At 44.6% G+C, this 19,233-nt stretch overlaps 2 protein-coding genes across 5 annotated transcripts in view; one reads left to right on the forward strand and one right to left on the reverse strand.

Annotated features, from left to right (window-relative positions):
- The first annotated feature begins 3,334 nt into the window (after positions 1–3,334).
- On the forward strand, positions 3,335–5,131 carry CEBPD (CCAAT enhancer binding protein delta). Its single transcript, XM_050325296.1, has one exon. The coding sequence runs from the start codon at positions 3,626–3,628 to the stop codon at positions 4,655–4,657; it is 1,032 nt and encodes a 343-aa protein (XP_050181253.1). The 5' UTR covers positions 3,335–3,625; the 3' UTR covers positions 4,658–5,131.
- A 1,141-nt stretch (positions 5,132–6,272) lies between these two features.
- Positions 6,273–19,233, reverse strand: part of SPIDR (scaffold protein involved in DNA repair) — a 198,681-nt gene continuing 185,720 nt past the window's right edge. The window contains exons 14-19 of one of the 4 annotated variants that reach the window (XM_050312525.1): positions 18,343–18,541; positions 17,200–17,352; positions 11,691–11,784; positions 10,072–10,186; positions 9,542–9,595; positions 6,273–7,102 (exon numbers count right to left, since the gene is read on the reverse strand). In XM_050312525.1, coding sequence (XP_050168482.1) covers positions 6,968–7,102; positions 9,542–9,595; positions 10,072–10,186; positions 11,691–11,784; positions 17,200–17,352; positions 18,343–18,541 — 750 coding nt within the window. In that variant the 3' untranslated portion in view covers positions 6,273–6,967. The other 3 variants (XM_050312514.1, XM_050312522.1, XM_050312535.1) reach the window with 3 other exon arrangements.

Below are 19,233 nucleotides of genomic sequence, written 5' to 3' on the forward strand. Positions count from 1 at the left end.
CACCAACCTCAAGCAGGTACTGCCCCTACCTAGGAGTGTGCTAACAGGTTTTTTGACTCACTCCAAACAACTTGCACCTCCTCATTTGCATGTCCCTTTCCCTGGTCAGCCCCCAAGTGCCATTCCTGGCTTCTAGCTGATGAACAAAATGATCCTTGCACTCCTGCTGCTTCTTGGAGGAGGGATAGAAACACAGCAAACCACCTCTTCTCTTTTTCCCCTCGTTCAGCTCACTCTGCCCATGAATCCCTCAGGAGCTGGTGTCCTGCTGATGCTGCCTCATCCCCATAACCTCAAGAGAAGAAAATGGCTCCATAGGTTTCAAAGGACCAGCCTAATCTTGCCATGCTCCCAGCCCAATTGTCCCAAAAAGTCCTGCTTGTCTGGCTGGTTTGCTAGAGGTGATCATGGTGGAAGGAGGACAGGGAGGATTAAAGGTAGGCTGAGGCATTGCACTGTTTCCCTACCTTCCACAAGTGACCCGTCCCCTATTTATGAGGAAAAACTAGTCAGAAATACTGTGTGATTAAATTGCTGTCCCTGAAGGGTTCAGGATCCTGGTGCTTCTCTGAGATATACAGCCAGCACTCCAGAACAAATTAAAGTTTTGTCTTTTCTCTGCTTCTTAGAGGAAGTTTTCTTGTCCTTTCTCACCAGGTTTAAATACTTTGCTTGGTTTGGAGCAGGAAGAACCCCAAGCAAGATTTAAAGAATTTACTCTGAAATTCAGATGCTCAAATGCTTCTTACTGCTGTTTAAAATCACCGTATCCCAGAGACAAGGCATGATTCAAGGGGTCAGGTACTCAGCAAGACAGACGAGGGAATCAAGAGCTTGTCTATTTCACTGCTCATGAAATTACTTATGCAGATGGGAACAGATTCAGCTGCTGAGATGGCAGACAAATCTACGCCAGGAAAGAGTAGAACATGGACATTATCCTGCCTTCAGCCCAGTGCTTTGGTAAATGACAAGTATCACTTGCTCACGTGCTCCTGGATTCTTCACTGGAGGTGCAGCACCCCACCTAGGGCTTCACACCCTGCATGGCACAAGGGAGAACCCCCTCAAATGTGCTCCTGAAATCACACATCTCAGAACTCAGCAACAAACACAACCAACTCATTTGTCGCCACTTGGTTTTGGGGGACAGGCATTATTGACAGGTCTGACCATAAGCTCTGAACACAACTCCAGGTCCTGAGGACCCTGTAGGAAAAGCCCCTCCATGGTGGGGCTTAGGTGTGACACAAGTGGCTTATTTTGAGGTTTACAGAGGGGTTCCACACCCAGATGTCGCCTTTTACTGAGAGATTTTGAGAACCTAATTGCCATGTGGCAAAGATGCCCAGCAGGGACCGGCTGACCTGGCTGGGAATTGCATCTGTTTTTTTGAGTAATACATGATGGCCATTAAATGAGACTGTTCAGGCTGGCACAGTGGCATGCCAACACAGGCTGATAACTAGCTGCCCTTTGGGGTAAGGACTTCAGTGAGCTGAAAGCATAAGACAGTTCCAGATGCAAACAGTTAAATTAGGTGCTTTCCAAGACAAATAATAATTTCAGGACTAAAGTGGGTGATACGTATCCCTTTCCAGCAATCGATGGACCCTGACACAGAGCAAGAGGAGAGACAGCAGATATCAGACTGCCTCACACTTCTGAACTACCTTCCCAAGCCTCATGCACCTAACCCTTTATACTTCATGCAGAGAAAAAGGGTTCAGGAACATCACATGATGGTCCTAGTCCCCTGCTGGACAGCCAGGTCAGGCCAGGGGCAGGTGCTGCAGAGTCATTGCAACATGAATAGACCCCAGTGCTAGAGGGCAGAAAATAACATGTGGAGTTTTGGCATTTTTTTTTCCACAATGTGAAAAAAAAACCCCAAACCCAACCACTTTTTGTGTCACTGTCAAGATCAGTGGTTAGAGCTTAGTGATCAATGCTCTGGTGAGAAAGGAAATCAAGTTTATTTAAACTTAACATCTCTGTGGGGTGAATGGCAGCACTAGAGTTAAAAAGCAAAGCCTCTCAAAGCGAAACATCACCTGCCAGACACAGCACACTTACCCTGATCCCACAAGCCTTCCCACGAGGAGTTTACATCCAAAGGGAGAACATGTACCCGTCCTGTTCCCAACTACTTATGTTAAAATACACACCCCTGTGATAAACAGCTGCGGTCCTGCAACAGCTGCGGTAGCGGCAGATGGAGCTCTGCCCGGAGAGAGGCAGCAGGCCCGGCATGACCGGCACGTACCCACGATCCCCAGAAAGCCACCTTGGGGTGAGTGGCACCGCACTCTGCAGGGCACAGCTTTATGCCAGCAGCATCAGCTGAGTGCTGGGCTGGGGAGTCAGCGCCCTATCATAAATCTAGAGGGGTCTCCTGGGAATATAAATAAATAAATATTTTTAAAATACATTTTTTTCAGGGTGTTTTATTGCGTGTTTCTTTTATAATTCGGTCAATGGAGCACCTGGGGGTGAAGCCAGGCTTTTAGAAACTGTTAGGTAACTAGAAAACTTGTTCATTTCATATCTTTTAAATTAAACTATTTTCATTTCTCTGATACTTGCCAATTTAATAGTAATAGTTTATGGGATGCAAGGGGGAGACGATGACATGCGTAATTACTCAATGTAAGTTTTTAAAAAGAGGCGTAACTTCACACAGACAGCGTGAAGCAGCTGAAGATGCCTCAGACATCTCATTCCCACCGAAGCGTCCTCAAGAAGTCCAAGCGGCCACCCTCTCACAGAAGGGGGTGGGTTTACATCCTTCTCGGGTGAAGCCTCCCGTGCTACAGAGGGGGTAGCGGAGCCTCGGGAGGGCGCTCGGGTGATACACACAGACACGCGTGGGGCAGGCAACATCTTTCCCGTATCGCTTCATCCGAAGCGCCGCTGGGGAACTGCGTGGGGGGATGAAGCGTGGTGGTGGTGGAGTGGCAGAATGAGCTTTCCCAGCCAGCTTTCCCGCTGGCCCGAGTGGAAAAGGGAAAATTAACGCTCAGCCATGGCAATGGGTGTCCGGTACCAACAGCACTCCCCGGGGACGGGACGGTGCAGGGAGGGCTGCAAGAGCCCGAGAGGCGCCCGCACCGTCCCGTCCCCGTGGTGAGGGCCGCCCCCGACGGCGGCCACCCTCGGCCGGGAGGTGGCAGCTCTCCGCGGCGGCGGCAGCCCTGCCTCCGCGGCCGCGCACCCCACCCGCTCCCGCCCCCGGGTCCCCGGGGGTGCCGGGAATAACTCGTTCCCCGTCAGGGGCAGGAGGCGGGGCCCGCGCCGTATAAGAAGGGACCGAGCGAGCGTTTCGCTCCCAGGTCCTGAGACGCCTTGTCCCATCCCCGCCTCCTACCGCTGCTCACGGCGTGACCCGAGCCCGGATCGGCCCCCTCGGGGAGGCGACGGCGGGGCTGCAGTGGGAACACCAGTGGCACCGAGCAGCAGCAGTGCCAGCGGTGCGAGCAGCAGCGGCGGCAGCAGCAGCAGCAGCAGCCCCGCTCCCACCTGCCCGCGGCAGAGGCTGGAGCTGCGACCGTCGCGGAGCGGCGTTTGTTGCCCGCGGTCCGGAGCCCCCGCGCCGCGGCCGTGCGGTGCCGCGTCCCGCTCGCCGATGAGCGCCGCCGCTCTCTACAGCCTGGACTCCCCGGCATGTTATAAGAGCTGGTGCCTGGAGCCCGCCAACTTCTACGACGCCAAGGTGGGCAGCGGCGGCGGGCCGGGTCCCGCCTGCAAGCCGGGGGCCCGCGGCGGCTGCGGGATGAGCGGCGAGGAAGCCGGGGGCAGCCTGGGGGGCAGCGGCACCAACCTGGCGGAGCTGAGCGCCGCCGCCCCGGCCATGTACGAGGACGAGAGCGCCATCGACTTCAGCTCTTACATTGACTCCATGTCGGCCGTGCCCAACCTGGAGCTCTGCAACGACGAGCTCTTCGCCGACCTCTTCAACAGCAACCACAAGCCCGAGCGGGGCGGGGACTATGGCGAGTATTTGCCGCCGGGCGGCGGCGCCGGCCGCGACCCCGCCAAGGACCTCGGCGCTGCCATGACCACCCTGCTGGGCGCCGAGCCCCGCACCGCCTCCTCCTCCTCCTCCTCCTCTTCTTCCTCCTCCTCCTCCCGCGGCGCTCTGAAGCAGGAGCCGGACTGGAGCGACAGCGACCTCTCCTCCTCGCTGCTGCCCTCGCAAATCGCCACCTGCGCCCAGACCATCATGAACCTGAGCGGGCAGCCCACGCCACCCACCTCCCCCGAGCCGCCGGGCAGCAGCTCCCCCTCCAGCTGCAGCACCCGCTCCCCGGGCCCCGCCGCTGCCGCCGCCGCCGTGCCCGGGCCGGCGCAGGGCGTCCCGCCGCCGGCCGCCGCCGGGGGCAAGGAGCGGGGCAGCAAGAAGTGCGTGGACAGGTTTAGCCCCGAGTACCGGCAGCGCCGGGAGCGCAACAACATCGCCGTGCGCAAGAGCCGCGACAAGGCGAAGCGGCGCAACCAGGAGATGCAGCAGAAGCTGCTGGAGCTCTCGGCCGAGAATGAGAAGCTGCACAAGAAGATCGAGCAGCTCACCAGGGACTTGACCAGCCTCCGGCACTTCTTCAAGCAGCTGCCGAGCGCCTCTTTCCTCCAGCCCGGTTCGGGCACCGACTGCCGGTAACCTGGGGGGAGCGGGACGGAGAGACGGACTCCGGGAGACGGTGGATAAATACCTCAAGAGGGCCGAGCCGAGCCGTGCCGGGCCGTGCCGCGGCGTCCCGGGCCGGGCCGCGCACGGGAGGAGGCGCGGAGCCGCGGCGGGACCTGCCAGCCCCGCGGCCGCGCTCGGAATGTGGCGGCGACGTGGGGCGATGCCTGGGTCTTTCACCACGAAACTTGCGAAAAAGGGAAAAAAAGCTAAATATATTTTTTTTCTTTTGTCCCCTTAAATTATTTTTGTAATGATAGTTTTCGTCTTTTCTACATTTTACTCATACCGATGCAGCTATGGTACATCTGTTAAAATGATTCAAAATCCCATGTATTTTAGACAGTAGGATGGATTTAAAAAAAAAAAAAAAAGACTGAGCATGCTCGACCTTTTATATCGATTTTTACAGCATTTCTAAGAATAAAGAAAAGCATTTTAAATCAACCCTATTCTCGTTTGCTCTGTGTGGTGACGGCAACGGGCTGCGCTGCCCGGGAAGGAGCTGAACACGAGGTGGGGGGGACAAGGCGGGACGGGTCCCAGCAGCTGAGACGGGGAGGTGAGGGAAAGCTGGGGGCGAGGGGCGCCGCGTTATGTCCCAAAGCATCCAGAGAGCGATGCAGGGGTGGGAACAACCGTGAGACTCCTCGGCCGTGGGGGTTGCGAAGTCCGCTCCGGGGAAGCGGCAACGCTGGGCCGGAATGCTGAGTCAGGGGTTGCCGTGGCGCTGAGTGGGACTGAGCAGCAGCACAGAAAGAGGGGCTGCTCTGTGGCCAGGACTCTGCCAGAAACACAGTATTTTATGAAAATAAGGTATACGTGACCACAGGAACACCACTGGTTAAAATTCATGCTGAAAAACCTCCAAGGGGTTTCGATTCCAGGTAAGGCAAGGCTGCACCTACACTAAGGTGCTCTGGAGTTTGGGAACCAGATATAGTGAGTCCCAGAGATGATGTTGCACCCACAGGCTTCATCCTGCTGTAGGCTGTAGAACTGGAGGAGCTGGGCACTTTCACTGGTCCCTGCTAGTGAAAGTGAGAGCGGGCAATGCTGCCTGACTGAGTGAATATACCACGAAAGGTCAGGCAACTTGTCTGAATTTTGGTAGTGCATGAACAAAGATGACAGCATTTGTAGGGCACTGGAAGAAAAATGGCTTGACACAGCAAGTACCTCCAGCTGTCCCAGAGACTGAAATCTTACTGGTTTCAAAGGGGAGCCCCTGGTTTCCCATACACACCTCTACATAGGAATGGACTGAATTCCCCTTTTTCCTTACAGGGAGACAGATAACAAACTGATACTTGAAGGAGGAGGGAAAGGGGGGTTTCAAAAGCTGGGTCATTCCTTTAGTAACCGTGGCATACATAAGCCTGTTCACTATCAGCCTGAGCCGCAGAAATGATTAGTGTGGCAAGTTTGTTGTTCTTTTTCTGCTGGTTAATCCCATACGGGACCTGTGCAAAACCACTCATTCCTCCTCCTCTGAACTGTAAGGGGCTTTTAAATACTGTGAAAGGGGAAAAAAATACAGTCTCTAACTCTTAAATAATTCTTACAATTACGCATACCGAGGAAGATTTTTATATTAATTATCTGAACTGTAATCCATGTCTCCACAGTCTGGGTGAGGATAGTTACATGGCCTACACAGCAGTTTGCTCCTTACCCGTAACAGAAACTGTATAACGAAACACCCACCTTGTGGGAAGCTACAGATAACACAGTACTTCTATGCTTAAAGACCAATTAGCTGTAAAATATTAACTTTATATGTGCTTGACACTTCCAAAATATAAGCTTTATTCAAATCTCTGTCTTTACAACAATTATTGCAAGGTGATAACAACGCAGAATTTGGTCTGGAATCCACTGATAAAACTCAGCTTAAACCAACATTCACTGCCTATAGCAAAGTATTTATTTCAAAAATATCAGTAAAATATTTTCCATTGACACATAATATTTACAGTATTATATTCAAAATAATCACAACCATTAAAAATTCCAGAACAAGGTGTTTCACATACATAAACAGCAAACATACCAAAGAACTGTATTCTTAAATTCTGAACTGATCCGAAAAAGAAGAGTTCAGAAAGTTAAACAGGGTTTTTTATATGGATATTTTCAGTGATAGCACAATGTGCTTCATAAATCACAGTTTTAATAAACTATCTTAATGCTTATCACACTTGCATTATACATTATCTGTGGCACTAGTTAACAGATAACCACATTACAAAGTCCACAGATACTATAATAGCTGACTAGAGTTCACCTCTGTCTTGCTGCAGCTTCCAGAAGAACAATTTCCTCCAGTGCAACACAGTTGGGGTGACTGGTTACAGAGTGGACGTAGCAGTTCAGTAACCCCACCTCCTTTCCCAGCACGCTCTGCACCTCGTAAGTCTGTGCGAATAAAAGCACGGTGAGTAAAACAAACAGTCCTGGACATTCTGTTCTAAACAGCATTCAGCTGGGAAGATGCAGCTTGCAAGATCCTCTTCCAACAGGCAATTTTTTTAAAGGACTCAGAAGGATGCATTAGAACTGATAGAATGAATACACTAATTTTCAATAATTGGATCACACTCCTGTCTCAACTGCTGCTTCCCAACCAGGGTTTAAAAACGAGCTGTTTAAAAACCCAAAACGTTACTGTGACGTTGGGCTCAATTTTGCTGAAGCATAACCTGCACGTGGCTCCCTTTATCTCACTTTCTGACACTCACAGCACTTCCCACGTGCTGGCAATGTGTACATACAATCTATACATTGATTACGTTGGCCAACTGACTCACTAAAGGGAAAAACTCTTTGTTACCCTTTTTACTCTACTCACTCTCCCCCATTTTAACTTTGTGTTGTTCATGCATCTTTTACCACCACCAGCACCTACACAGTCCCTCCTGTTTAATGATCTGACCAGCATTTTACCCACGAGTTGTGCCTGAGCAAATTTGTGGAGACTGTATTCTGCATGGAGGAGAGGGATGCAAGGCTGGGATGGTTTCACTAAGAGGAGACAGCACGTTAACAGAAGAGCTGGTAACAACGATAGTTGATGCCTCACTTGAGAGGGTATCTCAGACGGCAGGTTCACATCCATTTCTTTCCCTAATGGGTCTTGTCTGTGATGAGCCCCTGACCATGCCCCTGCTTTCATCTGGGCTGTGCTTCTGTACAGGTATGTGATACCCATGTCTGTTGCCTGTTCAAGGCATAAACAGTCTTTTTCCTTTTTTTTCCCCCTGGATTATTTTTACCCCAGACCGGTTCTGCAGTCCAGTTCACGGTTGCAGCTGCACAAACAGCTCCACTGGTGTAACAGAAGGGCTGCCACAAAGTAAGGAACAAGCGTCCAGGGCCAGCAACAGCTAAAACCAACCTCCCTGCCAAAAAAGTTGATTACAAAGCTACACCCTTAGAAACTTTAGCAGCACTGGCAAAAAAAATGACACCTCAAGTATTATTTCTTATGATTAATCTTTATCCCTGCATTTCAGCTCAGGGAAGAAAAAAATCTAAGTTGCCAGACTTCTAAATACTGGCATTATGTACACTGAAACATGAAAAAGAGGTTGTTTGAATTCTAATAACTTGAAAAAGAACTATGTTTTGCTAGTCTATAACCAAACCAGGCACATCCTGTAAAACTCAGTAAGACTTAATTGCTATTAAAGGAGCAAACACATTTTGGAAATTTCTTGTATCAATTTGCTTAAATGAAATATACACCCTCCCACATAAGAAAAATAATTTATGATTTCAGAGTAACTTTTCACTTTCAATATTACCCATAAATCCCACTAAAACCATGGAGCATGTAATAGCAAAATGCTGGAAAACTTGTAAGACAGGGAAAGCAAACTGACCCCAATACAAGTCACTCAAGATACTTAACTAGGATGATTAAATAAGACAACGAGCCAACCTTTGCTCCCTTCCACGTGCAAGGGAGAGGGGAGAATCTTAGGATCCTAACTGGACTTAATGACTCTCTAAAGGTGCCGCTCCTTCCCTGCTGACCATCTGGCAGCCAATGCCAGTCAGGCACCTATCCGCGTGCCTCTCTCACCTCTGATAAATCTGGGTCACTGTGCCAAATGTCAGGGTTCTTCTGATATCTCAGATTAAAGGAATAACTACTTCACGATTACATAAACTGTACTTTAGCCCATGGATCCCCGTGGCATATGTGCGTTTCATTCATACCATTATAAAGTAGTATCTTGCACACATTTTGCAATTTCCTCTACTACTTCCACCTGCCAGTACTTGGACTGTATGCCCGCTGTCTTTGGATCCTCAGCCAGAGAACGGAGTACAGCCCAGTGTTGCCCATCGCAGCTCTGAGTGCCCAGACATGGTGTGGTTTGCAGGTAGCTCTGCAGGTCTGCAGCTGACCTAAAGCTGTCCACACAGCCCATCTGCAGCATCCCTCTTCCAAAAGGGAGGGTGCCAGTCTGATCAGAGTCATGAGACATCAGCAGGACATCAGCAGCTGGAAGGTGGCATTGCCAAAGGGCCCAGCCCACCCATAACACAGGCTGGACACGAGAAGGTGCCATCTCCTACTGCTCCTACTGCAGTTCTGAAAGAAACTGCCTGGAAAGTCAGAATTTCTATCACTGGAGGTTTTCAAGACCTTGTCAGCAAAAGTCATGGCCAACTTGCCTCCACATTGGCAATAGCTCAGTGTGGATAGGAGGTTGGACAAAAACCTCCAGGAATTCTTTCCACTTCTATGATATGACTATCTTCCCACCTGATTCATGCCTTCTGTACTCTGCCTCTACAGAAAGTTATGTAGTTTACCTTCCTTTGGTCAGCATTCATTATACCTACCCCATCCTCACTAGTGGAGGACGCCAGGAGAGAAGAGATCGTCCTTTGCAACAGCTGGAATGAGAAAATTCACAGGTTTTGTTCATGACAAAAATCTCGTGCGTGCAAAGACATTCTGTTTGCAGGTTAAAACAGTCACATAGAACAAAGCTTTATCATTTTAATATCAAATGTTTTTGTTTCCCTGGCCAAGAAAACAGAGAAGACAAAAATGATGTTCAGAATGGAAGTCTAAAAATACGCATTCCTTTTAGACTATGGAGACTGAGGTTTCCCAAGGTCCAACCTAATAAAGCCCTTCCTCTGGGCCATAGAACAGTTTGCAAACCTCAGTGTGAACTCAATGATTGTATTATTTAAGCAAGATCTGGAAACTGGGTTCTTAGCCCAATTAAACACAAGTTTAGTATCAGATTAAATTATGGCATAGTCTTACATATTTTGTCTTCTGGCAAAGCTGTTTGTAAAATTGTGGCTTAGAGTAGCTATGTGTCTACATACAATACCCAGAACCTTATTTCATGCCATACCTTTACTTTTACTGTACTCTGAGATCGAGATGGACAACTCAAGAAGACTTCCAGCTGCATTTTCAAAACTGGTGTAATGACAACGTCAGAGCATTGTCTGCAATACAGCAATTCTCTGAAACACACAAATAATGGTGGAAAACCATAGAGAAATGGAAAACCTATCAGCTGTAAATCAAAACAAATAAAAACTCAACTAGTTAATTCTCTGAAAACACTTTGCTGGTAGACTTTCAGTAGAAAAGCCTTGGTAGGAATTCAGTTGATAATAGCAAATAAAGCTCTTCTGCTGGCAGTAACTCTCTTGGAGGACCTAAACTCTTCTGGCAGAAGATCTTCCTTTTATAAGTTCTGGCAATATGGAGGGAGGTTGCTACTTATAGTCACCCAAAAAAGCAAATATTAAATCTCATAACTTGCTAAAAGTTATGGCCAGGAAAATCTGTAGTATACACTTGGCCAAAGTGACTTAATGACTTAGGCCCTCATTCAGCAAACGTTCAACATTTTCAATGCACACTTGAACAAAATTAAGCTCAGCTATAAGTGTTTGTTGGAAGCACTTCTTAAACAAACATTGATACTTCATTCATTCTACAAATGAAGCAAAAATGTCCTTCACAGGTGAGATACATTTTAGTTGAACTACACCACTGTGTGAACATATACACATCTTTATTTTTTCATGACAATACAATATAGGACACCTGTTTTTTATTTTCATCTTTTTTTCCCTCAAGGACAATATGCAACAAAGCATAAGCAGTACATCTTCTCATATTTAGGAAAATATCTATTTCAATAGGATCAAACCGTCCCAACTGCTCCTTATAGTTTTTGTAAGCTTTTCCAGCAGAAAGAACCCCTCCTTTCTTTCTTCTTTTTTTTTCTGTTTTTCCTTCCTTCTTTTTACACTTTGACTACTCTTATCCCACTGAGTTTTTATTCCACCAGGTATCTCAGTCTCTACAAGAAGAAGCTGAGTAGGCAGCTGATGGTTAGGCTTTCCAAAAGCATGCCAGTGTGAGCCAGCTTCAGCATTTCAGGTGGTAACAGGTCCTGTAGGGTCAGCCTTCACATTCAGGACAGCCATGCTGCCAGATTTATTCAATGTCCTTTTTAGAAAGGTGATAAATTTAGTAGGTCTGAAACACAACTCTCTCACACTTGGATAAATCGCAGCAAAGATCGTGGTTCAGTATAAAAATGAGGTGAATTGAGGGTACACAGAGTAACAAGGCAGGGCACACAAACACATGCAGCTTTAAAGTTCCTTTTAAAGGAACTTAAAATCAGACCTGTGGTTTATGTGTATGTTTATTAAAACTAACAATATAATGCAGTGGGCTATGAAATCTTTATAAGCAAGGCTTTAAGACTGATTTTTAAAAAAACTAATAACTGCAAAATCAAACCATTTCATATCTACTTGTATCTTTCTTAATAAATTAATGTAACCTTGCAGGCTTTATCAGTTCATCAGCAATAAAAATACTACGTCTTAGTTCTAGGAAGGAGCAAAGTGCAGGCTGTGCCTGCAGGAATCATTGCATCACCTATTGCTATTATGGCTACATCTACAAAACACCTGGAGTGCTTCGGAGCATGCTGACTCTCACCTGTCCTGGGGACACAGTTCCAACTTTCCATTTCCACATCTGTCGCATGTAGGCCAGGAGAAAGCAGTGCTCTCATTAACTCCAACAACAGTACCTGCAGAACATGGAATTCTTACAAATTGCTAACATTAAGACAGCATACACAGTCTCTCTTGGCTTCACAGCAGGTTTGAGCCTTTCTGACCCGCAGCTTAGGACTTGTCAGAGCAAGAACCAGCTCTTCCAACAATCTCACTCCCTTTCTCCTTGGTCCCTCCAACAAGGGATGAAAGTACAGCACAGCATGTTACATTCTAAAAATACCAGAAGGTAGATAATTGACAATTAACTTTCCAAACAGGCTCAGTTCTTTTGGTTTGGATTTTATTGCTTTTCTGATTTGTTTTCACTTGTTTGCTTTCTTTCTGGTCCTCTGCTGTTTCCTTGGCAATAAACAGCTAAAAAAATCATCAGATCAGATAGATTGATATTGATATTTAAGAAACACAAACCAATGAGAAGTCCCAATCCCTTTTGAAAACAACAATGCAGATTAAATTCCACTAACAATGGAGTTATTCTCCATTTATACTGATTTAAGAGAGATTAGATCTGGCTCAGAGACTTAAGTGTGTGCCTAAGAAGGGAATGCCAAAGATACTTTGGACTAATAAAAAGGGCCTCACTAGTTTTGGCAAGAAAAAATATATTCAGGGTTTTATGAGAAGCCAATAAAGAGTGTATTATATTTTATGCTAACAATATGATGAAATTATGAGAGTTATTTATGGAGAAAAATACATCTAAGTATTCACCTGTAAGAATGAAATTACACTAAAATAAAGCCTCACTAATACAACAGAACTACAAACTAAAAAATCCAGCTCCTGTTGAGCAAGAATCTCACATTCTATACCACATTCAAGAAGAAAGCCTTGTAGACTGTGAAGCATTTACATCGTCGGGACTGTAAAGCAGGCTGTTAATCCCTTACTTTTCTGGTTCTCCTGAAGCAAGGAGGGAGCTACACCTACACAACAAAACTGTAAGATTTTCTTTGTGAATTCAGAGGACAAGGAGTCTGAAGATATGGAAAGTTGCCTCTCAAATACAACATTTACGACCCAATTGCTAAGCATACAATGAAGCAACATGCATTACACTGACAGAATAAGCAATTCTATTTAACCCCTTGGACTCCTACAGAAATAATTTTGATTATTCAGTGTTTGTGAGAAGTTTGGAGTTTCCATCAGCACTTGCTACTACAAGATAGGCTTTCTGCCACAGCATGGGCAAATGTTTATCTTTGAATGACATGAATGCTGAATGGCCAGTCACAAGTGGTGTTCCCCAGGGCTCAGCTGGGGCCAGTCCTGTTTAATATCTTTATCAATGACTTAGATGAGGGGATTGAGTGCACCCTCAGTCAGTTCCCAGACAACACCAAGTTGGGTGGGAGTGTTGATCTGCTGGAGGGCAGGAAGGCTCTGCAGAGGGATCTGGACAGGCTGCATCCATGGGCCAAGGCCAGTGGTATGAGGTTCAACATGCCAAAGTGTCAGGCCGTGCACTTGGGTCACAACAGCCCCAGTCAGTGCTACAGGCTGGGAGTAGAGTGGCTGGAAAGCTGCCCAGTGGAAAAGGACTTTGGGGTGCTGGTCAATAGTGGCTGAACATGAGCCAGCAGTGTGCCCAGGCGGCCAAGAAAGCCAATGGCATCCTGGCCTGCATCAGAAACAGTGTGGCCAGCAGGACCAGAGCAGAGATTGTCCCTCTGTACTGGGCAATGATGGGGCTGCACCTTGAGTACCATGTTCAGTTTTGGGCCCCTCACTACAAGAGGGACATTGAGGTGCTGGAGAGTGTCCAGAGAAGGGCAATGAAGCTGGTGAAGGGAAGCTAGGGTTGTTTTAGCCTGGAGAAAAGGAGGCTCAGGGGGACCTTCTTGCTCTTTACAACTGCCTGAAAGGAGGTTCTTGCCAGGCAGGGGGTCAACCTCTTCTTCCAGGTAACAAGTGACAGGATGAGAGGGAATGGCTGTGCCACAGGAGGTTTAGATTGGCTGTTAGGAAGAATTTCTTCACTGAAAGGGTGGTCAAGCAATGGAACAGCTGCCCAGGGAAGTGATGGAGTCACCACCTCTGGAGATATTTAAAAGACGTGCAGATGTGACACTTGGGGGCACGGTTTAAGTGCTTGATTCGGCAGTAATGGGTTAATGGTTGGACTTGATCTTAAATATCCTTTTCAATCTAAGTGGTTCCATGATTCTATGATTCTTGTTCATCAAAAAGAAAAGCTACTAACTGGTTTGCTGAATATGTTACCTTCTTAATTAAAAAATCATTTTAAAAACAAGTCCCCTTTTCTGACAGATGTGTTTCTAAGTCTTTTTGCTTTCCCCCAACTGTGTGCCATACTGCAACTGCAGGATGCCAATGCACAAGTAATGCAAGTACACTTGAAGAAAATAAATCAGGATCATAGTGATACAAACTGTACAGTGGTTTATTTTGATGACAATGTAGAGTTCCCTTGACAAAACCACCAGAGATCACTGAAGACAGACCAACTCAAACCAGCAACACGCATAATAATCTAGTGACAGTCTTGGGTATCCTGTATGCAAAGTGATTTCTCAAGTTTAAGCTACTGAATTGCTGCACATCTTTGTCAAGACTCACAAACCTTTTGTATATTTTCCCAAGATCCTTCTTTTAAATGGAGATGCACACAGCCAAAATGAGATTTTCACCCATTTGCTATTTTTACGGGTTGTGGCTGACATCATTAAGAAGAGACTGAGAACAGGACAATACCTGACAAAACAGGTCTCTCGTGTGGAATGCAAAGTAACACTCTGGTCGAAACATTCAAAAATCAATGTATTTGGTTTTGAGTGTTTTTTTCCCAATCAGTTACCCAGGTCAATGGAACAGGAAGGGGAAAAGTTCCATCAAAAAGAGAAACCTAGGTATATTAAGAGGAAAACTGAAAAAACCACACCCCTGAGTAAAGACTTAAATATGAAAATATCCAACGTCAAAATTCAATCACTGGTGGTGAGTCATATACTAGGTAAATGTCATTAATCAAATAATATTCCCACATATCATATGTGGTATGGACTAACTAGAATTTGCTCATAAGCATGATTAAGAGGAAAAACAATTTTGTGCAGTATGAACTGCCAACATTTAAGTCAGCCTGACTGCTACTATACAGAAAAAAAAGAGGTTGGAAATTACATTCCGATGCACAGTGATAAGAAAATAAATCTATTAACCCTGAGCTCACAGATGAAAACCACAGATTCATCTTGCAAAGAAGAATAAACTTTTTATTAGAAAACAATCACAGGTTTTTACTCATCTGTTGAAGAGCAACACATTCCATCCCAGAGCTGGTATGACTGGACTTCCCCGAAACAAGGATTTCTGACAAACCCATTGGATCTGCAACATTTGATGGGGGAGGAACCTCTTAAGTTTCATCCAGTCCAGAGTTGTACCAAGTTTCTCAGGGCCCAGATTTAAGCAGGAGCTTGAACTGGAGGAACTTCAGAGGTTCCTTTCAAAGGAACAGGAAAGCACACTCCTTCAAGAAGGGGTAGAGTAAAGCCTGTGCAGCTTCTTTAAGTGTTAGGTGGGAGGATGCCTATGTACAGCACATGTAGGTGACCGAAAGTACAGGAAGTAAAAGGACGCACAAAGGAAAACAGTGAATGAAGTAAGACTACTTCGCATTGAAAGCCAGATTAACAACTCTCTGAGTTAACAGACAGGGACAGTGACTGAATTTTAGAGATGATACATTTTCCTCCATGCATTACCCCCTCAAATGCATAATCTCCCACCAGAAAAGTAGGGTGCTAATGCTAATTAGGGAAACTAATGCTATTAGTTTCACTACTTCATCAGGAAAATGTAGGCACTAACTAATTGAAATCCAAAACAGTGACAATATCTCTTAAATGCTATTAAGTTATTCCAGTTACACATAAAAGTGAGGGTTATTGTCTATATATATTGCAGTAGCATAGGTATAAAGAAGATACTTTATATTCTATGTTGGTATCCAGGTGTGGGAACATAGTGATAACTGCAAAAATTCCAGATTAAACAAGACAAAGTTGTAGGATTAGTTTCTCCTTTTGTCATTCTTCCATCTGTAATACAGAACAAGGAAAGCATGACATCTCCCATGTGTGTAAAGTAAGTATTTGTTTACACAACAGCTCACAAAGGTGTATTTTCTTTGCTCTACTGGAAAAAGAAAGGACAGAGAAATGTTTGCTTTATCCTACTATGCACACTGTCAACAAGAAAAGAGAAGATAGGCACTTATATAAAAACAGCAGAATAGTGACAATTCCTAGCATAACTATCGGAGCTGTTAAAAAAAAAAAAAAAGTGAAAAAGCATTTCATACCCAGTGACAGAAATATCTTTCAGGTACCTATATCAATGCAAGATGTAAATAACAATCAAGGGTTTGAGTGAAGTGCCTCTAGTTGTGATTGGTTTTCATTATGCACTGTTAGAGCTCAACATTTGTACTGCAAGGGACTTGTTCATTAATCACAGAGGTGTTGTGAACTTGTGGCTCTACCATAGCAGAAGGTGTGTTTAGTAAAGGCTTTGCATGGTTTCAAACTGTCTTCTTAGTGCTTATCACATTATAGCTGGAAGAATTAATTTGTAAACCATTATTTGCTTCAATTTTAAAGTTCGTTCATCCAGTGAATACTTAAAGGTCTAAATGTCAAACTGTATCAAGAATTTTCTACAAGGGTTACTGGAATCGTAAGAGTTAAATTAAGAAAGGAAATAGTCTTTAAAAGCCAAGAATTGTTGGGCTTTTAAGGACATTTTCCTATAGGCACTCTACAGCTGGGAGGTTTAAGAAGCTGTCTGGACAAAGCATTAGAAAACACACAGTAGGAAATGTTTCTGCATGATTAGGAAATGTTAGAAAATACATTGAAGAAATATTTCTGCATGGTTTGTGGTAGAACTGAGATATTAGACAAAGCTACTATGATCCAAAGTGGCTGGTGAGCAAATATTGGCCAAGTTACGCCAGATTACTATGGCAAAACAATAAATTGTCCCACTGCAGCAAAGCTTCAAGGAAATCAGTCACTAACCCCTACCATTCAGGATCTGGGGTAACATATCCATCTGCCTAAAAAATATTGGTATACCTCACTGTTGCTAACATCAACAAGGCTGATATGAACAGAAGGCTCCTGAAAGAAGACAGTGAAGGAAGGAATATAATGAAACAGATTGTGCACTAAACATTTATTTTGGGGAATGAGTAAGTGGGAACAGAGCTTGGCCAGCAAAAGGTAAACAAAGCCCACAAAGAAGTATAAAACTGTAAATATCCTAATGACCCACAGCGATGCTGTGCTTTTTTTGTCCCTCCATGCTGTTTGTGCAAGAAATCAATATAAAGACATAAAAGATTAAAGTGAGCACAAATAATTAACCACATTCATTTCAGGAAAGACCATACAAACCTCTTAGAGCACAAATGGAGTTGGCCTGTGTTGTAGAATCCAGCTCATCGAGTCTGACAGGGCCAGTCAGCTCACTGAGGTCAGCACCGGCAGCCGAGCACAAAAGAGGCTTTTGTAATAAGAGAACAGTACGTTCAACACAAATAATCCTACCTGCCAACAAAGACATTTCAACTCAGTACAGTAACAAGGAAAAAGGTGACCATGTTAATTGTCATGGCCAATAAAGACAAGAATCTCTGCCAGCTACTGAACCGATGAATACACTCCATCAGGTTTTCTCAATGACAAAATATTTTGCTTTCAGTGATACACGCATCGTGCTCTTGATACACTTCACAACTCCCAGGTTAAAAAAGAAGCTTTAAAAATTTTAACATGGCAGAAGAGAGTCTGATGCCACCCAGAATGCATTGAACCATGCTCCCTGCAAAGAGGTTACCATCTCTTCCCTAGCAATAAGCTTGGGCACCCCTTGAGATGGTCTTACTTTGTTTCAAATATTACAAAGAGTAGGTGCATTAGGTGCATGCAATGCTTTATTCTCCAAAGCAGAGATTTTTGCTTCAGGACACATCCACTTGCATTGTTTTGTATTTTCAGTTCACTTAAATGTTGGAAGTGACTGAAGGTGTGAGATGTGAACTATCCAAGCAGTCACCACACAGAACATAACTTGAATCTCATAAAAAAGTGACTAAAGATGAAAGTAAAGCGAACCACCATGATTTCATGATCTGTGTGGTGGCGAAGGCTAAGATGGTATAGGAGAGCTTGTAAAATCTGTGTATTCAGGGACACACGAGTTTCTTACTATTTTTGAGTCTTCTGTCAGCTAGCAAATTCAATTGACACCGGCCATCAGATTCAACAGTCACCAGGGAAGACTGACAGTAATGTTAATGGTCATACAACAAGATCACTGAATTTCTCATTTACTTTGGAGCTAAAAATATTTAAAAAACGAAACCTTATAGAGGAAAGCTCTAATTACAACCCCTTTCAAATTCCTCATGCCAAACTTGCGAAGTCTCATCTTCATCTGAGAATGGAAGTCTCTGGAGGTCACCTATTGTGGTGTCAGAGACGGGGATGCTATCTCTGTGTGACTCCAACTGCTTCAAAAACATGAGTAAAACTTACCATTTCCCCACAGTGCATCCTTGAAGAAGACAAGTCGCGAGGCAACACTGAGGGCTTCTGTGATTTCCGTACTGAGAACACATGATGCAGTGACTGCCACAGCAACAACTTTTGGAATCACATGAACCGCATCTTGCAATGTGGAGTCAGTCACAAACAACAAAATCTCTCTTTGATTTACAGGAACACTGTGTTTTGTCTATCATTTAAAAAAAAAAAAAGATATAAAATTGGAATGCAATTGTTAATTTTTTTTAATAGAATGAAAGACTAAACATTCTTATATTTAAATAATTCATAAAACTGACAGAAATTATTACATTTAGGGCTTGTACAGGATAATGAGTGAAAGCTTTACTAGAATTTTTCATTATTCCTTACTTCAGATACAAACATCTCTACTTTAAATTAACTTTCCGAGGTTGACTCTCTTGGTTTTATGAACCATTGCACTTTATCATAATTCACTTGGACTCTACCTGGGATTTGAAAATACGTTTTATAAAAAAGTATGTATTATTTATTTAGATAATATATGAGAGATATATATATATAAAGTTAACTGGATGGTTTTATTAAGGCTTACATAATTTTTGCCTCAAAAAAAAGAAGGAAAGACTATTACTTCTACTAATATTACTATTATATTAGGAATATAATTCCCAGGAATTCCAGTCCTTGGTTAATAGCTATTGTCCAGTCCTTGGCTAATGGCTACTGCAAGTTACAAAGTTGGAGCTTTTTCTTTCAGTTGAATGAATATCTTTAAATATTTCAGTGATGCATGAAGTTAAGGAAGTAGATAACTCATAAGTAAGAGATGTAGGAATCTGCAAAGGCAATGTAAGTTTTCTACCCAAGACAGGTATAAAAATATCATGATATGATTAA

Source organism: Myiozetetes cayanensis, unplaced genomic scaffold, assembly GCF_022539395.1.
Source record: "Myiozetetes cayanensis isolate MyiCay16 unplaced genomic scaffold, myiCay2020 scf1, whole genome shotgun sequence".
NCBI classification, from domain to species: domain Eukaryota; kingdom Metazoa; phylum Chordata; class Aves; order Passeriformes; family Tyrannidae; genus Myiozetetes; species Myiozetetes cayanensis.